Source organism: Manacus vitellinus, unplaced genomic scaffold, assembly GCF_001715985.3.
Source record: "Manacus vitellinus isolate BGI_N305 unplaced genomic scaffold, ASM171598v3 scaffold_12_pilon, whole genome shotgun sequence".
Classification (NCBI taxonomy): Eukaryota; Metazoa; Chordata; class Aves; order Passeriformes; family Pipridae; genus Manacus; species Manacus vitellinus.
Window position 1 is genome coordinate 18128739 of NW_021938949.1, and position 14975 is coordinate 18143713.

Genomic DNA, 14975 nt, shown 5'->3' on the forward strand with positions numbered 1-14975 from the left:
ATCTGCTGCCCCACTTCTGGCTGTGGGTCTGGGTGGTCCTCCTGGCTGTGGTATGGGACAATTATAGGGGGTTCCAGAGGGTCCTGGGTGGTTCTGGATGGTCCCAAGACAGAACTAGGTGGTCCTAAATGGTCCTAGGTGGTCCTAAATGACCCTACATGGTCCTAAATGGCCATAGACAGCTCTAGGTGGTCCTGAATATGCCTATGTAGTCCTAGACTGTCCTAAGTGGTCCTAGATAGTCCTAGATGGCCCTACGTGGCCTTAGGTGGTCCTAGGTGGCCCTACATAGTTGTGTGTGGTCCTAGACAGCCCTAGAAGACATCACATGCAGGGAGCAGGGTGGGAATGCATGCTCTGGAAGGTGCTGAGAACCAAGGTCACCCTGCCTGTGAGCCAGCTGGAGGGAGGGAGTGGAGCTGGGCAACAGCCCCTGTCCCCTCGGATCGCCCCCCAGACTCAACACTGAGATCCTTTGGTTTCACCTCTCTTCCCTCTCCAGGTGGTCGAGGCTTACAAGCAGGGCCTGAGGCCAGCCCTGGGCTATGAGCTCAATCCCTGGCTGCTGTGTCTCGCCAACTACCGTGCCTGGAGGGCCGGGTACCACGGGAAGGTCTCCTTCTTGAAGGAAGATCTCTGGAAGGTAACAGTGTCCTGAGGGTCTGGCTGTGCCAGGGCAGGGCCAGGGTTCTGTCTGCGTCTCCAGGCTGGCTTTGCTGGTGGCTGCTTACTGCTTCCCCATCCCACGTGCTCCAGGGAAGTGGAAAACCACCCTCCTTTCCAGGGGAATGGCAGAGCTCCTTCGTGGAGCAGCTTTGAGGAGAGGTCTGTGTGCCGCTGACACGGTGACGAGCTTCTAAGGCTAACATCAGGTACCCACAGCCTAACTGGAGAGAATCCCTCAGGGAATGTGTTTCTGGGATGGTGCTGGAGGCAGGTGTTTCCCAACAAGTGCTGCTTTCACACCCACATGTCCCCATCCCACATGTTTTGGGGCATCTTTGCACCCTCCGAGGTTCAGAAGAAGATCACCCACAAGGCCTGGACACTTAGATGGTTCCGCCTGTTCTCCCTGTGCCTGTTGCTTCTTTCATTCCCCTTTTCCTTCCCTTTCAAGGTGGATCTTTCTGACTGCAGCAATGTGATCGTGTTCCTGGCCCCCAGCGTGGTAAGTTGGTCCCTCACATCCTGAGTTGTTCAGGGGGAGCTCGAGGAGGCTTTTCTTGGAATAGAGAGGGGATCTGGGACAGAATAAGGCCAAGTGGGCATTTCTGTGAGCGAGTGATTTGGTGCTCAGCAGCAGCAGGATTTATAAAACCATGGAATAGTTAAGGTTGGAAAAGCCCTCTGAGATCATCAATCCAACCATTCCCCCAGCACTGCCAAGGCCACCACTGACCCATGTCCCCAAGTGCCACATCCACGTGGCTGCTCCAGGGATGTTGACCCCACCCCTGCCCTGGGCAGCCGTGCCAGGGCCTGACCACCCTTTCCATGAAGAAATGTTCTCAATATCCAATCTAAACCTCCCCTGGCACAAATTGAGGCTGTTTCTTCTTGTCCTGTTGCTCATCACTTACTCCTAGTCCCAGCCTTACACAGGGCCAGTACCAGCCCTGTGTTTTGAATGCTTGATGCCCCTGCTTGGGTCCCACCAGAAGCTGCCCTGTGATCCCTGGTGGCACTGCCACTACATGACCGTGTCCTAAGGTTGCCTGGCCCTGGCTCTTCTCTCCCCAGAAACCTCCCTTGGCCACGAAGCTCCTGGCAGAACTCCCCGACGGGGCCCGGGTGGTGTCTGGACGCTTCCCCTTCCCGTCCTGGACTCCCAGCAGCACCCTGGGGCAGGGGCTGGAGCAGGTCTGGGCCTATGACATGAAGGAGGTGCGTCGAGCAGCGCAGAGCAGCGCCCAGGGGAGCCCAGTCTGACAGCAGCCTTGTTAAGCTCAGTCTAACACCAGCCTCGTTAAGCTCAGTCTAACACCAGCCTCATTAAGCCTGGCATTAAGGGTCAGAGCCTCTCCAGCCCTAGGCTCAGCTCAGGACAGCAGTGCTTGGCCAGGATTTGTCCTGGGGACTTGCAGGGTGGCAGTCACTCAGTTTTCCAAAGAGTTTGGGAGAAGCAAGGGAGGAGAAAATCAGACCTAGAAATCCTGGGATTAACACAAGATTTAAGGACTAAAGCTCCAGTGCCTCTGTATGTTTACTACTTTATTTAATTTTTCAAAATAAATATTTAGTTGGTTGTTCCTTTGAGGTTTTTGGTTTGCCTTTGAGCTGCAGGACAGTCCTGGAACCATAGCATGCATCGGTCCTGGACTCTGGCTTTGCTCCACTGTCCCTTTGAAGGTAACACAGGAGGGAGTGTGTCCAGCTCACCTCCCTGAAGGATCACCTTGGCCCTCTCATCTGTGTGACATTCCATTTTCCACTCAAACACAGAGAAAAAAAGGGTCTTCCCACCACAGAATCTTAGGATCATACAATGGTTTGGGTGGGAAGGCACCTCAAAGTTCATCTCCTTCCACCCCCTGCCATGGGCAGGGACACCTTCCACTAGCCCAGGTTGCTCCAAGCCCCGTCCAACCTGGCCTTGGACACTTCCAGGGATGGGGCAGCCACAGCTTCTCTGGGTAACCTGTGCCAGGGCCTCCCCACCCTCACAAGTAAAGAGCAGCTCATCCCTTTGTCCAACCTCAGAGTGCCTTGAGCCAGACTTGGCTCTGTCTCACGGGAGCTGGGAGGGAGGGGAGGGGAGCGAGGCAGGAGCAGCCCTTGGGCTCTGGTCCAGGTCTCACCCAGCAGAAATGTTACAGCAGGAACAGGAACCTGTCCCTGCAGCCCAGCATTAAAGAGCTGCCTGGGAACCTGACCCCGTGTCCGTGATGTGCTCAGGGAACAGCAGAATTCCTGCAGCCCGGGGACAGACGGGGAAAGACGAGACACAGTTGCCTTGTCTCATTTTAGTCCTGTGAACTCGAGACGGGGAACACCCACGTGCTCCCCCTCGCTGCTCCCAGCTCCCGGCCTGGCAGTCCATGGAACACAAACCTCCTGCTTTGAATCCTGCTCTTCCCTGTGCTGGTGCTGCTCCTCACGGAGTGCTATGGATCATGGCTGACAGTGCTGGCTCTGGGCAGGGGGGGAGCAGCAGCTGCCCTGGCACCGAGCACACGTGGCCCCTCGCTGCCCTCAGCGTTCCTGAGCCGCAGGATCTCCTGCTTGTACCTGCAGTGGGAAGCAGTACAGTGCAGGCACAGTCCCCGGGCACTGAGCCATGCCAGGAGCTGTGCCTGGCGAGTAGGAACCCACAGCCTTTCATTTCAAAGGTGTTCGTGGGCTCTGCAGAGCCTGACCTGAGTTCCCAGGTGGGGAGTCACGGCAGGAAAGGTGGATCATGGTCTGACAGACAGGCCCTGCTTGTCCTCACCCTTCCCTGCCCCAGCAGCTCCTCTCCTGCTCCGGGGCAGGATGAGCCAGGGAGAGAGGAACATGGATCAGGGGCTGCTGGGAGGCTTCATATTTTAGGCAACCCCCTCTTAGCCCCTTGTGAAGGCTCCAAGGAGACCTTAGAGCCCCTCCCAATGCCTAAAGGGGCTCCAAGGGAACTGGAGAGGGACTTTGAACAAGGGCCTAGAGTGACAGGCCAAGGGGGAATGGCTTCCCACTGCCAGAGGGCAGGGTTAGATGGGATATTGGGAAGGAATTCTTCTCTGTGAGGGTGGTGAGGCCCTGGCACAGGTTGCCCAGAGAAGCTGTGGCTGCCCCATCCCTGGAAGTGTCCAAGGCCAGGTTGGACAAGGCTTGGAGCAACCTGGGATAGTGGAAGGTGTCCCTGCAGTGGCAGGAAGGTGGAACTGGATGGGTTTTAAGGTCCTTTCCAATCCAAACCATTCCATGATTCTATGATTCCTCCAAAGGGTGGGTGAGCAGGGAAGGAAGGAGACGTGGCTGGGCATGTGTGTGTCCCTGCTCTGTGGAACAAGGGCTGGTGGCAGCTGCCTGCACAGCTGGAGGTGCAGCAGGACATCAGCTGTGCTGGCAGTGCTGTGGCAGTGCCAGCAGTGGACACTGACAGCGTGGTGGGCACCATAATGTCCCTGGCAATGAGCCTGGAGATAAACTGGGAGCACAGGGCAGAGCAGGGGGATCCCACTGTCTCACCTGGCAAGATGCTGATCTATGTACTCCTGCAGCTCCAACACCTGCTCCTCTGCCACGACAGCCCGAGTCAGCAGCTGGCCCCTCTCCTGCTCCAGATCCTCCTGGAGGGGCAAAGAAACGTGGAGAAAACATGGAGAAGACAGGGAGGTCTGTGAGATTGGAGTGAAGTTGCTCAGTCCCTCTCTGCCAGGCCCTTCCAACCACTTCCCCGTCGCTCTGGCCTCTCAGCCACGGCAGCTCTGGTTTTTTGGCCACAAAATACACCCAATGTAGGTGTTTGGCTTTCAACATCCCCAGGTAATGGTGGAGCCCTTCCTCAGGTCACTGTGGACAGAGAAAGGCACGACATGAAAGCAAATATCTTTGCACCCAGGGAGAACCAGACTGGGAAGCTGATTCAGATTCAGCCTAGGCTTGAACCAGGTCAAACAGAATCATGGAATCAATGGAATCATGTTGGTTGGAAAAGCCCTCTAAAATCATCAAATCCAACCACTTCCCCAGCACTGCCAAGGCCACCACTAACCCACATCTCCAAGTGCCACATCCATATGGCTTTTAAATCCCTCTAGGAATTGGGACTCTACCTCTGCCCTGGGCAGCTGTGCCAGGGCCTGACCACCCTTTCAGTGAAGAAATTTTCCCAATATCCATCTAAACCTCCCTTGGCACAACTTGAGGCTGTTTCCTCTCATCCCATCTCTTGTTCCCTGGGAGCAGAGCCCGACCCTCCCCAGCTCCCCCCTCCTGTCAGGGGGTTGCAGAGCCAGAAGGTCCCCCCTGAGCCTCCTTTTCTCCAGGCTGAGCCCCCCCAGCTCCCTCAGCCTCTCCTGCTGCTCCAGCCCCTTCCCTTCTCTGGACACACTCCAGCCCCTCAATGTCCTTTTTGTCATGCAGGGCCTAAAACTGCCCCCAGGATTGGAGGTGCCTCAGCAGTGCCAGCACAGGGGATGGGCACCCCCAGTTGGTTATAGAGATGCCAAGAGGCTTGTTCTGAAACATAGGCAGGAGCCATGAGGGGCTGCTCTCCTTCCTTTGGCAGCAGGGACAGAAGAGCCTTGAGACATCACCCGCTGGGACCTGTCAGCATCACTTGATGGGCTGAGGCCAAAGCCACAGCAAAGCTCCGTGGAAGGTGGTCCCCAGGGCAGTGGTCATCACGGCCCCAAGGCTGCCAGACCTCAAGGACTGTTTGGACAATGCTCTCAGGGACAGGGTGGGATTGCTGGGGTGTCTGTGTAGGGCCAGGAGTTGGACTGGATGATCCTTGTGGATCCCTTCCAACTCGAGATATTCTGTGATTCTGTGAAAGTTTCCCCCCTCCAGCCTGGAGCAGCACATCGGCCCCAGGGCAGCACATCTTTGCCACGTGGGTGAGGGATAAGCTTTTACTCCAACAGGCTGTTCCAGACTTTTACCTGGGTGTTGTGTGTGAATTCCTGGAGCTGCTTCCTGACCTCTGCCCAGCCCTCCTCATCCAGCTGCCTACGAGAGAAGAGCATATTTGGATCACACCCAGATATCAAATCCAGCCCACCCACGGGTCACACAGCTCCACACAACTCATGCCCATCCCACCATGAACCCCAGTGCTTGAACCTTTCCTCTCCCACTGCCCAAACCTCTTCAGGGTATGTGGCACCATCCCATGCCCAGGCACGGGAGTCACAGCCCTTCTGCCAGCCTGGGATTGCCCACCAGGGCAGCTGGGTCTGTTCCAAATCACATCATCACTCGCACGTCAGAGGCCTCTGTGCAGAAAGAGCCCAGAACCCGGCACTGCAGGGCTGGGTTTGGTGGGAACAGAGCCCTCAGTGCCCCAGGCTGGCACAGGAGCACGGCCCGTGCTGCTCAGCGAGCACCATAGGTGAGCTGTCTGCTCAGCCCGTGGGAAAGCCCTTCCCACTGCCTCCCAGCCTGAGGGAGGAAAATAACAGGTCACATCTGATGCTCGGGGAATTTGGGCTGTGTGAGGGGAGGAATGCATTGTGCTCCCAGCAGCCCAGGGAGATCCCGGCTGGGATTCCACGGGAGCAAGAAGAGAAGGGGACAATAAACAGGGAGTCCATGCAGCTGATAAGCCTCCATGGCGTGGGGGGGTGGAATGAGATGGTCTTTAAGGTCCCTTCCAACCCCAACTATTCTGTGATTTAATGATAAAAGCAAGAAGCAGGAACTAGGGCTGAAGTGCTGTGGGAACACTGGGATTCATGTCACTAGCTGGAGGGGCAAGGTAACAGCGTGGATAAACCCATCACACTTTGAAGTTTGGTCTCTCGACAGTTAAAAAACCTTAAGATACATCACTAAAATTCAGACTCTGGATTTTCCATGTCTTGCTCCTGTGGTGAGTCTGATGAAATTAATGCATCTACTCAAGGACTGCTTCTATTTTCAGTGTGGAAAGCATGGCAGAGGCTGTTTGAATCTCAAGCTTGTGCCTGAGACCCTTCCAGAGCCCAGGGGCTCTGGCACTGACCCACTCCTTGGTGCTGGCACCCAGCTAATGGAATACCTGACACGTTTTCTGGGTGACCACATCTTAAAAGGCTGAAAAATCCCAGCTTAGGTTTCTCCTACGTTTTGTTCCAGCTCTCCACAGCTATAGCTGTTCGAGTTTCAGCAGAAAAACAGAGCAGGGGGAAAAGACTCATCAAAAATGAGCAAATCCAGAGCTTGTTGGAAAGCCAGAGAGGCATCAGCACAGTGGCACCGAAGGGTTCCAGCCTGGGAGGGAGGAGAAACAGGACCATCCCAAACTGGTGGTGTTCCATAGCCCTTTCTCAGGTTGTGATCCACCAAAGCACTTGGGCATATGCTTAATTTCAGCTTCTAAGGAGGTCAGTGGGACTATAAAGAGGATTAAATCAAATATATGCTTAAGAGCTTTCTTGGATCAAGGCCCAAATGACCAACTCTCCTCCCCCCGGGAAGGGCTGTGCTGAGGGGACAGCCAGCTGTTCTTCCCAGAGTGGGCCCAAAAGCTCCCTTTCTCCCTATTTATTGCTGCCTCCAAGTAAGCAAAAGAGATTCCTCAATGCACACATTAAGGAGAATTTGGAATGACAGATATCCTCTGAAACAAACAGCACTTACTGCTCTGGAGGCAGTGGAAAGGCAGAGGCTTCTTTCAGTCTTTTCTGGAGGCAAAAGAAGAGCAGGATTCCTGTAAGCATTCAACCACTGCAATCCCAGATCCTGCCACCTTCGTAGAAACCATGTCATGGAACGGGCTGTGTTCCAAGGGACCTCAAAGTTCATCTTGTTCTACCCCCTGCCATGGGCAGGGACACCTTCCACTAGCCCAGGTTGCTCCAAGCCCCATCCAACCTGGCCTTGGACACTTCCAGGGATGGGAGGAACACCTCTTAATTTGCATGGGATGCATTTATTTAAAAATTCAGAGGATGGGAGACCTAAAACCTTAAGATTCTACAGCACATCATTTCCTTGCCAGGGCTTTGGTGGCTGTGGGAATGCTGGGGTACACTGTACCCCTTCAAAGGGGGCTTACAAAAAGGGGGGAGAGTGACTTTTACGGGGCAGAGATTGATAGGACAAGAGGAACAGATTTAAACTAAAAGAGAAGAGATTTAGATTGGATGTTAGGAAGAAATCCTTCCCTGTGAGGGTGGTGAGGCCCTGGCACAGGTTGTCCAGAGAAGCTGTGGCTGCCCCATCCCTGGGAGTGTCCAAGGCCAGGTTGGATGGGGCTTGGAGCAACCTGGGCTAGTGGAAGGTGTCCCTGCCCATGATGGGAAGGTGGAACAAGATGAGCTTTTAAGGTCTTTTCCAACCCAAGCCATTCTGGAATTCCATGGTTCTGTGACTGGGAGATGATTGGAATATTCCCTGCCTGTGCCATGGGCACAGCAAATCCTCAGGGAGAGGGTGGATGTGGCACCCAGTAACATGGTTTGGTGGTGGCCTTGGCAGTGCTGGGGGAGCGGCTGAACTTGATGATTTTGCAGGGCTTTCCCAACCTAAACAATCCTGTGAACACCTAAGAAAGGGGCTCAGTGTCACCTTTAGACTCTCCCCACCACCCCAGTTTCCCTGCCCAGCCTCCACCTTTTGCAGTTCCTGGAGCTGCATCTCCAGCTTTGCCTTCTCCTCCCGCAGCCGGTTCAGCTCCCGGGTGGTGTTTGTGAGCAGCTCTGGGTCTGAGATGGAGAAGTGGAGCTCAGCAGGGCCACAGTCCATAGCACTGCTCCCCAGGGACCGGATCTGCTCTCGCTGGAGCCTGTAATGTGCCAGAGGGGTCAGTCCCTGGCTGTTTTTTTGGGTGACAACACTGAGCAGTTCTGCTGCTCCTGGAGGTACCATTCCCTTGGGACCTGCTGGTTTCTGGCCACCTGCAAAGGATAAGTGGGAGCATTCCTGGGAGAGTTTCTGAGGGGAGCTTGTCCTAGAGCTATTTGTAGCTTTTATACCACAAGTATTTCTGCTGCTTCCCACAGCCCAAGCTGCTGAGAGAGCTGTGGAGTGGAGCTGAAAGCACTGCAGGGATGGGCTGGGAGGTGGAGCTATTTGTGGTACCTCTGCATTTCCACACCATCCAGCGTGGGATCCATCTCTCACCCTGAATTTTATGTGGGAGAAACATATGTGCAAAGCAGCTCCATGATGTCCAGAGCACCCTGACGTGCAGCTGGAGGCACCTCGATCCTGGATTGTCAGGAGCAGGGAGAACGTGCACTCCACATCCCCTGCTCCCCCTGGGAGCCCCATTCGCCTCCCTCTAGGACAGTGGGGTGGGTGCTGTGGGGCACTTCACTTGGTCCTGAAGGCAGAGGTGGCCCAGAGCCTGTCTGAGCCTTACCCATAGGCAATCAGCAGGTTCTCGTGCTTCTTCACCAGGTCCTTCATGCGTTTCTTGTACCCCCGTGCTGCCCGTGCCAGCTGCTCCTCCCGAGACTTGTAGGAAGCCCGGATGTCCTTCAGCATGTTGTCCACAAAGTGCTTCATGGCAGCATGATCAGCTGGGGTTTTGCTGTGTCCTGTCACGTGGCTGGATTTGCTGTCCATGTAGTTCTGTAAATGCACAGGCAGAGGAATCGAGGGGGAATGGTTTCCTGCTGCCAGAGGGCAGGGTTGGGTGGGATACTGGGAAAGAATTCTTCCCTGTGGGGATGGTGAGGCCCTGGCACAGGTTGGGCAGAGAAGCTGTGGCTGCCCCATCCCTGGGAGTGTCCAAGGCCAGGTTGGACAGGGCTTGGAGCAACCTGGGCTAGTGGAAGGTGTCCCTGCCCATGGCAGGAGGTGGAATGAGATGATCTTTAAGGTCCCTTCCAACCTAACCCATTCTATGACTCTAAGTCAGCCTCCCTCTGCACCCAGTTTTCCTGTATAGCCCTGCAAAATGATCTGTGAGTTTCTGCTGGGATTTTTCTTGGCCAGATAACGGGATTGAAAGATCCTCTTATTCACTTATTTAGTCTTATTTATTTGCAGCAGCCTGCAAGAGGAGGGCAGCCAGCATGGAGAGATCTGAGGGAACAGCTGGAGCTGCGTCAGGGCAGGGTTAGGCTGGATCTCAGGAAAAGGTTCTTCCCCCAGAGGCTGGTTGGGCACTGAACAGGCTCCCCAGGGCAGTGGGCACAGCCCCAGGGCTGCCAGAGCTCCAGGAGGGTTTGGACAATGCTCTCAGGGACAGGGTGGGATTGTTGGGGTGTCCTGGGCAGGACCAGGAGTTGACTCATGATCCTTATGGGTCCCTTCCAGCTCAGGATGTTCCATGATTCTGTGATTCTCCCCAGGCCAGCAGAGCCCCCGGGGCTGGGGGTACCCACCGCCACGTCCCTGATGTACCGCGCCAGCCGGGAGCGATATTCCTCGTTCAGCTCCTTCAGCCGGAGCTGCAGCCGGGAGTTCTCTGCCTCCACCTCCTGCAGCTGGCTCTGGGACGTGAGCAGCACCTGGGCACAACAAACAAAGAAACTGCTGCCCTCCAGCCAAGGAGGGGGAACTGAGAAGCTCCATAATACACTGGAGATTTCCTTTCCAGATACTCAGCTTCCCTAGAGCTGGGAAGGTCCTGAGTTTTCAGAGAAGTCCAATGGAAATGTTTATAGCCTCAATTCCCCTGCTACCTTCTGTCATTTGCCACCTCCCCACCCCGGTGATTCCACCAACTCTTTCTAAAAATCAGTGAACAAAATTCCTCCCACCACCTGAGCAAGCAGCACCTTCCACCACGTGCGGAAGGAAACTGCACGGGGAGGAGAACCTTGGTGGGAAAAGCTCCCTGGAGAGGAAGAGGTGTCAGAGTACCTGGATACAAGGCATGCCCCCCTGGAAGCTCAGGAATAGCACATGGCTTGAAGGAAGAGCAGGGGAAGGAAGCCTGTCCTCACCGCTGACTGCTCCACCAGCCTGCGCTGCGTGTCCCCGATCGCTCCCTTTGCCTCCTGCAGCTCCTTCCCCAGCCCCAGCCTGGGCACACAGGAAGAAAATGTGTTATATTTTAACCCCCCCAAACTTCTGCCCCATCCCTGGAAGTGTTCAAGGCCAGGTTGGATGGGGCTGGGAGCAACCTGGTCTAGTGGAAGGTGGCAAGGGGGTGGAATGAGATGATGTTTAAGGTCCCTTCCAACCCAAACCATTCTGGGAGTCTCTGTAGGTCCAACACAGCCAGCTTGGGGAAGGAAATCACTGGGATGACAGAAATCTCCCAGCAGCAGCTGCCATCCCCCAGATGTGCATCAACCAGCACCACAGAACTCTCCCCATCAAAGGTGAATGTCTTCCCCAGGCACAGGGTCTAGTCCTGCAGCATCCCAGCTGGGGCAGCCTTTCCCAGGACATCAACCACATCCCATGACAATGGAAGACCCGCTGTGGGGGTAAGGGCTGGGGCTGGATTCATCTCTGGGCTGTCACACATTTGCTGTGTTTTACAGAATGTGGATTTTCAAGGTGTCCCTAAACACCACCAACTTTAAGCAGGCAGCTGACTCTTTGAAGAGCCTTGAAAACATCAGGTTTTCCTTCCAGGTCTCACTTCTTCCAAGGGTGAATCATCATTCCCACCTTGTACCCCACCAGAGACAGCCTGCCTCCTTCTCCTGCTCCCATGGATCAAATCCAGCTGCAGTGAAGCCCATAAATGCCCAGCCAAGCAGAAGGTGCCCCCAACACTTACACTCGCTCCTCCAGCTTCTGCTGCCAGTCGTGGGTTTTCTTCAGTTTTTCAAGCTCCACTTTTATGTGATCCTGGTTTCCAAGCAACTGAGGGACAAACAAAGAGGAAGATGAGGCAGAAGGCTGAGCAAAGAGAGGATGAAGTGAGGAGAGGCTCCAGTGAGCGGTGACATGCTGGGGAAAGGACTGGTTTAACTGGAAGGGACTGGTGCCCTGTAGCACACCAGAAATGGAGTCTGATCTGCAGACAGGGCACGTGGAGGGGCACACGTGTCGCTCTCCCAAGGGAAATTCTCACGTTGAGAGCCACATTCCCAGCAGGAGCTGGTGGCGGTTTTGCAGGGACTGCAGATGGGGAGGAGGCTGAGAGCATCTCCCTGCTCTCAGTTTCGGGTGCTTCATCACCCCCAGCTTTCTCAAGTGTGAGCAAGAAGAAAATAAGTGTCCTCTGCACTTGTTGGATTTTAAACTCCTGCCTATGTTCACCTGACAGGGCACGGACCGAGGGCACCACCTGTGCCCTCCCTCAGCTCTGCCTGCACATCTGGAGTTACCCCAGCCTCATTTGGCAACTGCACAGCTTAAAAAATAATTTAAAATTAATCAAGGCATCAGCTGATCCACAAAACTCAAGTTAGCACAAGGGGGTGCCAGCCACAGTTGGAATCAGTCCCCCCCTCTGTTTCCCAAGGATCCAGCAGCAGACCCCACATGCTCACATTTCTCTCCAGCTCCTGCCGCTCGTGTCCAGAGGCAACTACATCTTCAGGCTGGTTTTAGGAGACACAGAAGGGCCTGTCAGATCCTTGTTGTCCAAGGAGCTGGTGGAAGGGCAGAGAGTTCCTTACCTTCCCCCTCACTCTTTCCAGCTCTGCAGAGGATTGATGGGCCGTGGCAGGCGGGTGGGTGCTCTCTGTGCCAGGAAGGGTGTTCCTGCCTTTGGCCAGCTTGAGGAGCTCTTGGGTGAGCTCTTCATTCCTCCTGACCTGCCAGGTCAAACAAGAAGGAAAGAAAATCCTCCTCACCTGCTGCTCCTGGTGTGTGCACAAGGCAGGCACCCCTGTACCCTCCCAAAAGCAAGTTTTAATTTTAGTTCTCTCTCCTATGGTCTTATCTCCACCGGTCCAAAGATACGAGTGATTTTCTAGTTCTCATGGAAATGCATTTCCAGGCAGCAGGGTTATTCCCATGGAACCTTATCCCTCTGCCTGTCTCTCTCTCACATTCAGATCCAGATCCCAGTGCCAGCCCTGGGCACAGCTCTGCCACCACCTCTCCTGGCCTCCAGCTCTCTCCTCACTCCAACCCTGCACCCTCCATCAGCTTCCCAACACCTCTGGAATGTCTTTCCCCGTTGAAGAGCTTTGAACAGTGCTGGACTCCATAATACAAGAGAAGGGCCAAATCTCCATCCTTCTGTCCTTCCCTGCTGCCACAATCCCAGTTTGGTTGGGATGCATCCCCCAGCAGCAGCCAGCCCACAGCTCCGTGTAGGCAGCAAGATTCAAAGCAGTGCTGGTGTGAAGTGACACATTTCCAAAAGATAAAGAGGATCTGAATGAGAAAAGCTCTGTTACAGGTGATCTGGAAGGAACACTGGGGGAATTCATGTCTCCCGGGAGGGTTTCTGTGTAGATAACAAAGCTTTGATGGGGTTTATGACTGGGGACAAGCTTGAGTAATTGTTACCATGGCAGTGAATCGGGAGGATGGGAGGCAGAGGTCATCTGAGTCATCCGTGGAGAGAATAGCTTATCAAAAGATAGCACAGGGTGGGCTGGGGGAGAGCGAGGAGAAAAGAGGCTGACAAAGAGGTGAGATATACAGCTGTGAAACCTGACAGCTCCGCAGAGCCAGCCCGCTTGTTCCCCAGCCCAGAGCGATCCATCTGCAGCTGTCAGCCCCGACAATTCGGTCGGAAAGGGGGCACAGCTACCGGTTTAGCCAAAAAAAAGAGGCAGTCCCGGGTTTGAGCTGGGCTTCGCTGAGCTCCCGAGCCTGGCCCGGCTCCAGAGAAAGCCCCGGCGTGGAACCCGGCTCGCAGGCACTGGGTCCCCTCCGCCGAGCGCCGCCGCAGCCGCGGGACAAAGGGAGAAGGAAACTGGGAGCTAGGAAAGGTCAGAGCCTTGAAAAGGAAGAATTTACAGCGAGTCAGAAAACAGGCACCAAGTGCCTGACTGGCACCTTCTGCAAGGCGCTTCCCAAGGGCTGGGCAAGGCCGGCTCTGCGGCCGGGACAGCCCCGGGGCGGTGTGTGAATCCAGCACAAAGGGCGCCCGACAATTCAGCGGCTCCAACTGTTCCCGGCCAAGGGGCCGTGAATGAGTTCGCGGAGCTGCTTCTGCGCCAAGCAGCCATGACAACATATTGGCAAGGTCACAAGTAGCACTTGTAATTGGGAATGTGTAAAAGGTTCATTGTCTCCCCAGAAGAGCGCCGGGGAAGGGGAGGGGACAGAACCGCAGGCTGCTTTTCCCATTTCCTTTGGGAAAGTCCACACTGGGAAAATAATGAGCAAGAGGCCCATGTCGCGACAAGTCCCAGCCTGCCAAGTCGGAGCCTTTCTGGCTTCAGGCAGGGATATCTGGTAGTCAGAGCCAAGCTGAGGGTAAACCCCTCAGCGTATGGATTACATCCAAGGAATTCACCTCTGGCTTCTGGGCCATGCTCCATTGCTTCTGGGAACGACCTGGTCTAGTGAAAGTGCCCCTGCCCATGGCAAAGGGTAGAACAAGATGGGCTTTAAGGTCCCTTCCAACCCAGGCCATTCCATGATTCTATAATTCTTCAGGATGCTATCCAGGCACAGAACTGAGTCCACGTGTTTTCACCCTCTGAAACATTCCAGGATCCATGTGAAAACAGTGTGTTATTACCTCTAACTCGCTAAACCCATCATTTAGAGATGTCAGCTGCCTGAAAATCCAATTTTTGATAAACATACTGCACCCCCTTGGGGACAAGGAGCAGCTGAAAGTGAACATGGAGCTATTCCTCCACGAGGAGGGAGCAGAGCAGCTCTGCCTCGTGCTCCAGTGGGATGACAGGGTGGCTTCACCCCTCTCTGAGAGCTGAGCTTGCCTCCTTGTAAGAAATTCCCATTTCTCAGCTTATGGAAGACAGATGATCAGCTCGCAGGGGTCACTAACCCACGGCATGATCATGATCCTGTATCCTCCTCCACCAGAGCTTTGCAGACCATCCAGACAGACCAGACCAAACAAACGTGCCTGGTCCCAGCTCCACATCTTCCCACCACAGCCCGGCATGGAAAACCAGGTCATTTAGCTGAACCAGCGAAACTATCTGCTGGGGGAGGGAGGGAGGGAGGCAGGAGGGTGTCAGTCATTCCATCCAATTTAAAAAGGAGAAGAAGCAGGAGAGAGGAGAGGGAGGGGAGAGAGGAAGGGCTGTTGAAGTAGCTGTTCTTGCCAAAGAAATACACAAATCCAGGTCCGAAAGACTCTGGTTAATAATTGCTAAGCTAACAGTCACCGGGAAGGTGACTATCTTTTAAGGAACCATCAGAAACTTGCTTGAGTTCAGTGTTTTTATGAAGCTGTCTGCCTGAAAGCTCCCAGGCCCCTTCCCGCCGCCGCCCGAAAAGGGAGCGGCTCCAATCCGTTCCCGTGCAGCCCGCGCAAGCCAAGCAGAAAAAAGGGAAACAAA

At 54.8% G+C, this 14975-nt stretch overlaps 2 protein-coding genes across 2 annotated transcripts in view; one reads left to right on the forward strand and one right to left on the reverse strand.

Moving 5' to 3' along the window:
• ANTKMT (adenine nucleotide translocase lysine methyltransferase) overlaps positions 1-2250 on the forward strand; it is a 10630-nt gene extending 8380 nt beyond the window's left edge. Inside the window, exons 2-4 of the mRNA XM_029957876.1 lie at positions 471-643; positions 1118-1168; positions 1741-2250. Coding sequence (XP_029813736.1) covers positions 471-643; positions 1118-1168; positions 1741-1929 — 413 coding nt within the window. The 3' untranslated portion in view covers positions 1930-2250. The remainder of the gene's footprint in view (positions 1-470; positions 644-1117; positions 1169-1740) is intronic.
• A 350-nt stretch (positions 2251-2600) lies between these two features.
• CCDC78 (coiled-coil domain containing 78) overlaps positions 2601-14975 on the reverse strand; it is a 16066-nt gene continuing 3691 nt past the window's right edge. Inside the window, 10 exon segments of the mRNA XM_029957779.1 lie at positions 2601-3228; positions 4165-4265; positions 5583-5649; positions 7261-7304; positions 8236-8407; positions 8987-9198; positions 9957-10082; positions 10521-10599; positions 11309-11394; positions 12027-12293. Of these exon segments, the coding sequence (XP_029813639.1) occupies positions 3105-3228; positions 4165-4265; positions 5583-5649; positions 7261-7304; positions 8236-8407; positions 8987-9198; positions 9957-10082; positions 10521-10599; positions 11309-11394; positions 12027-12293 (1278 nt within the window). The 3' untranslated portion in view covers positions 2601-3104.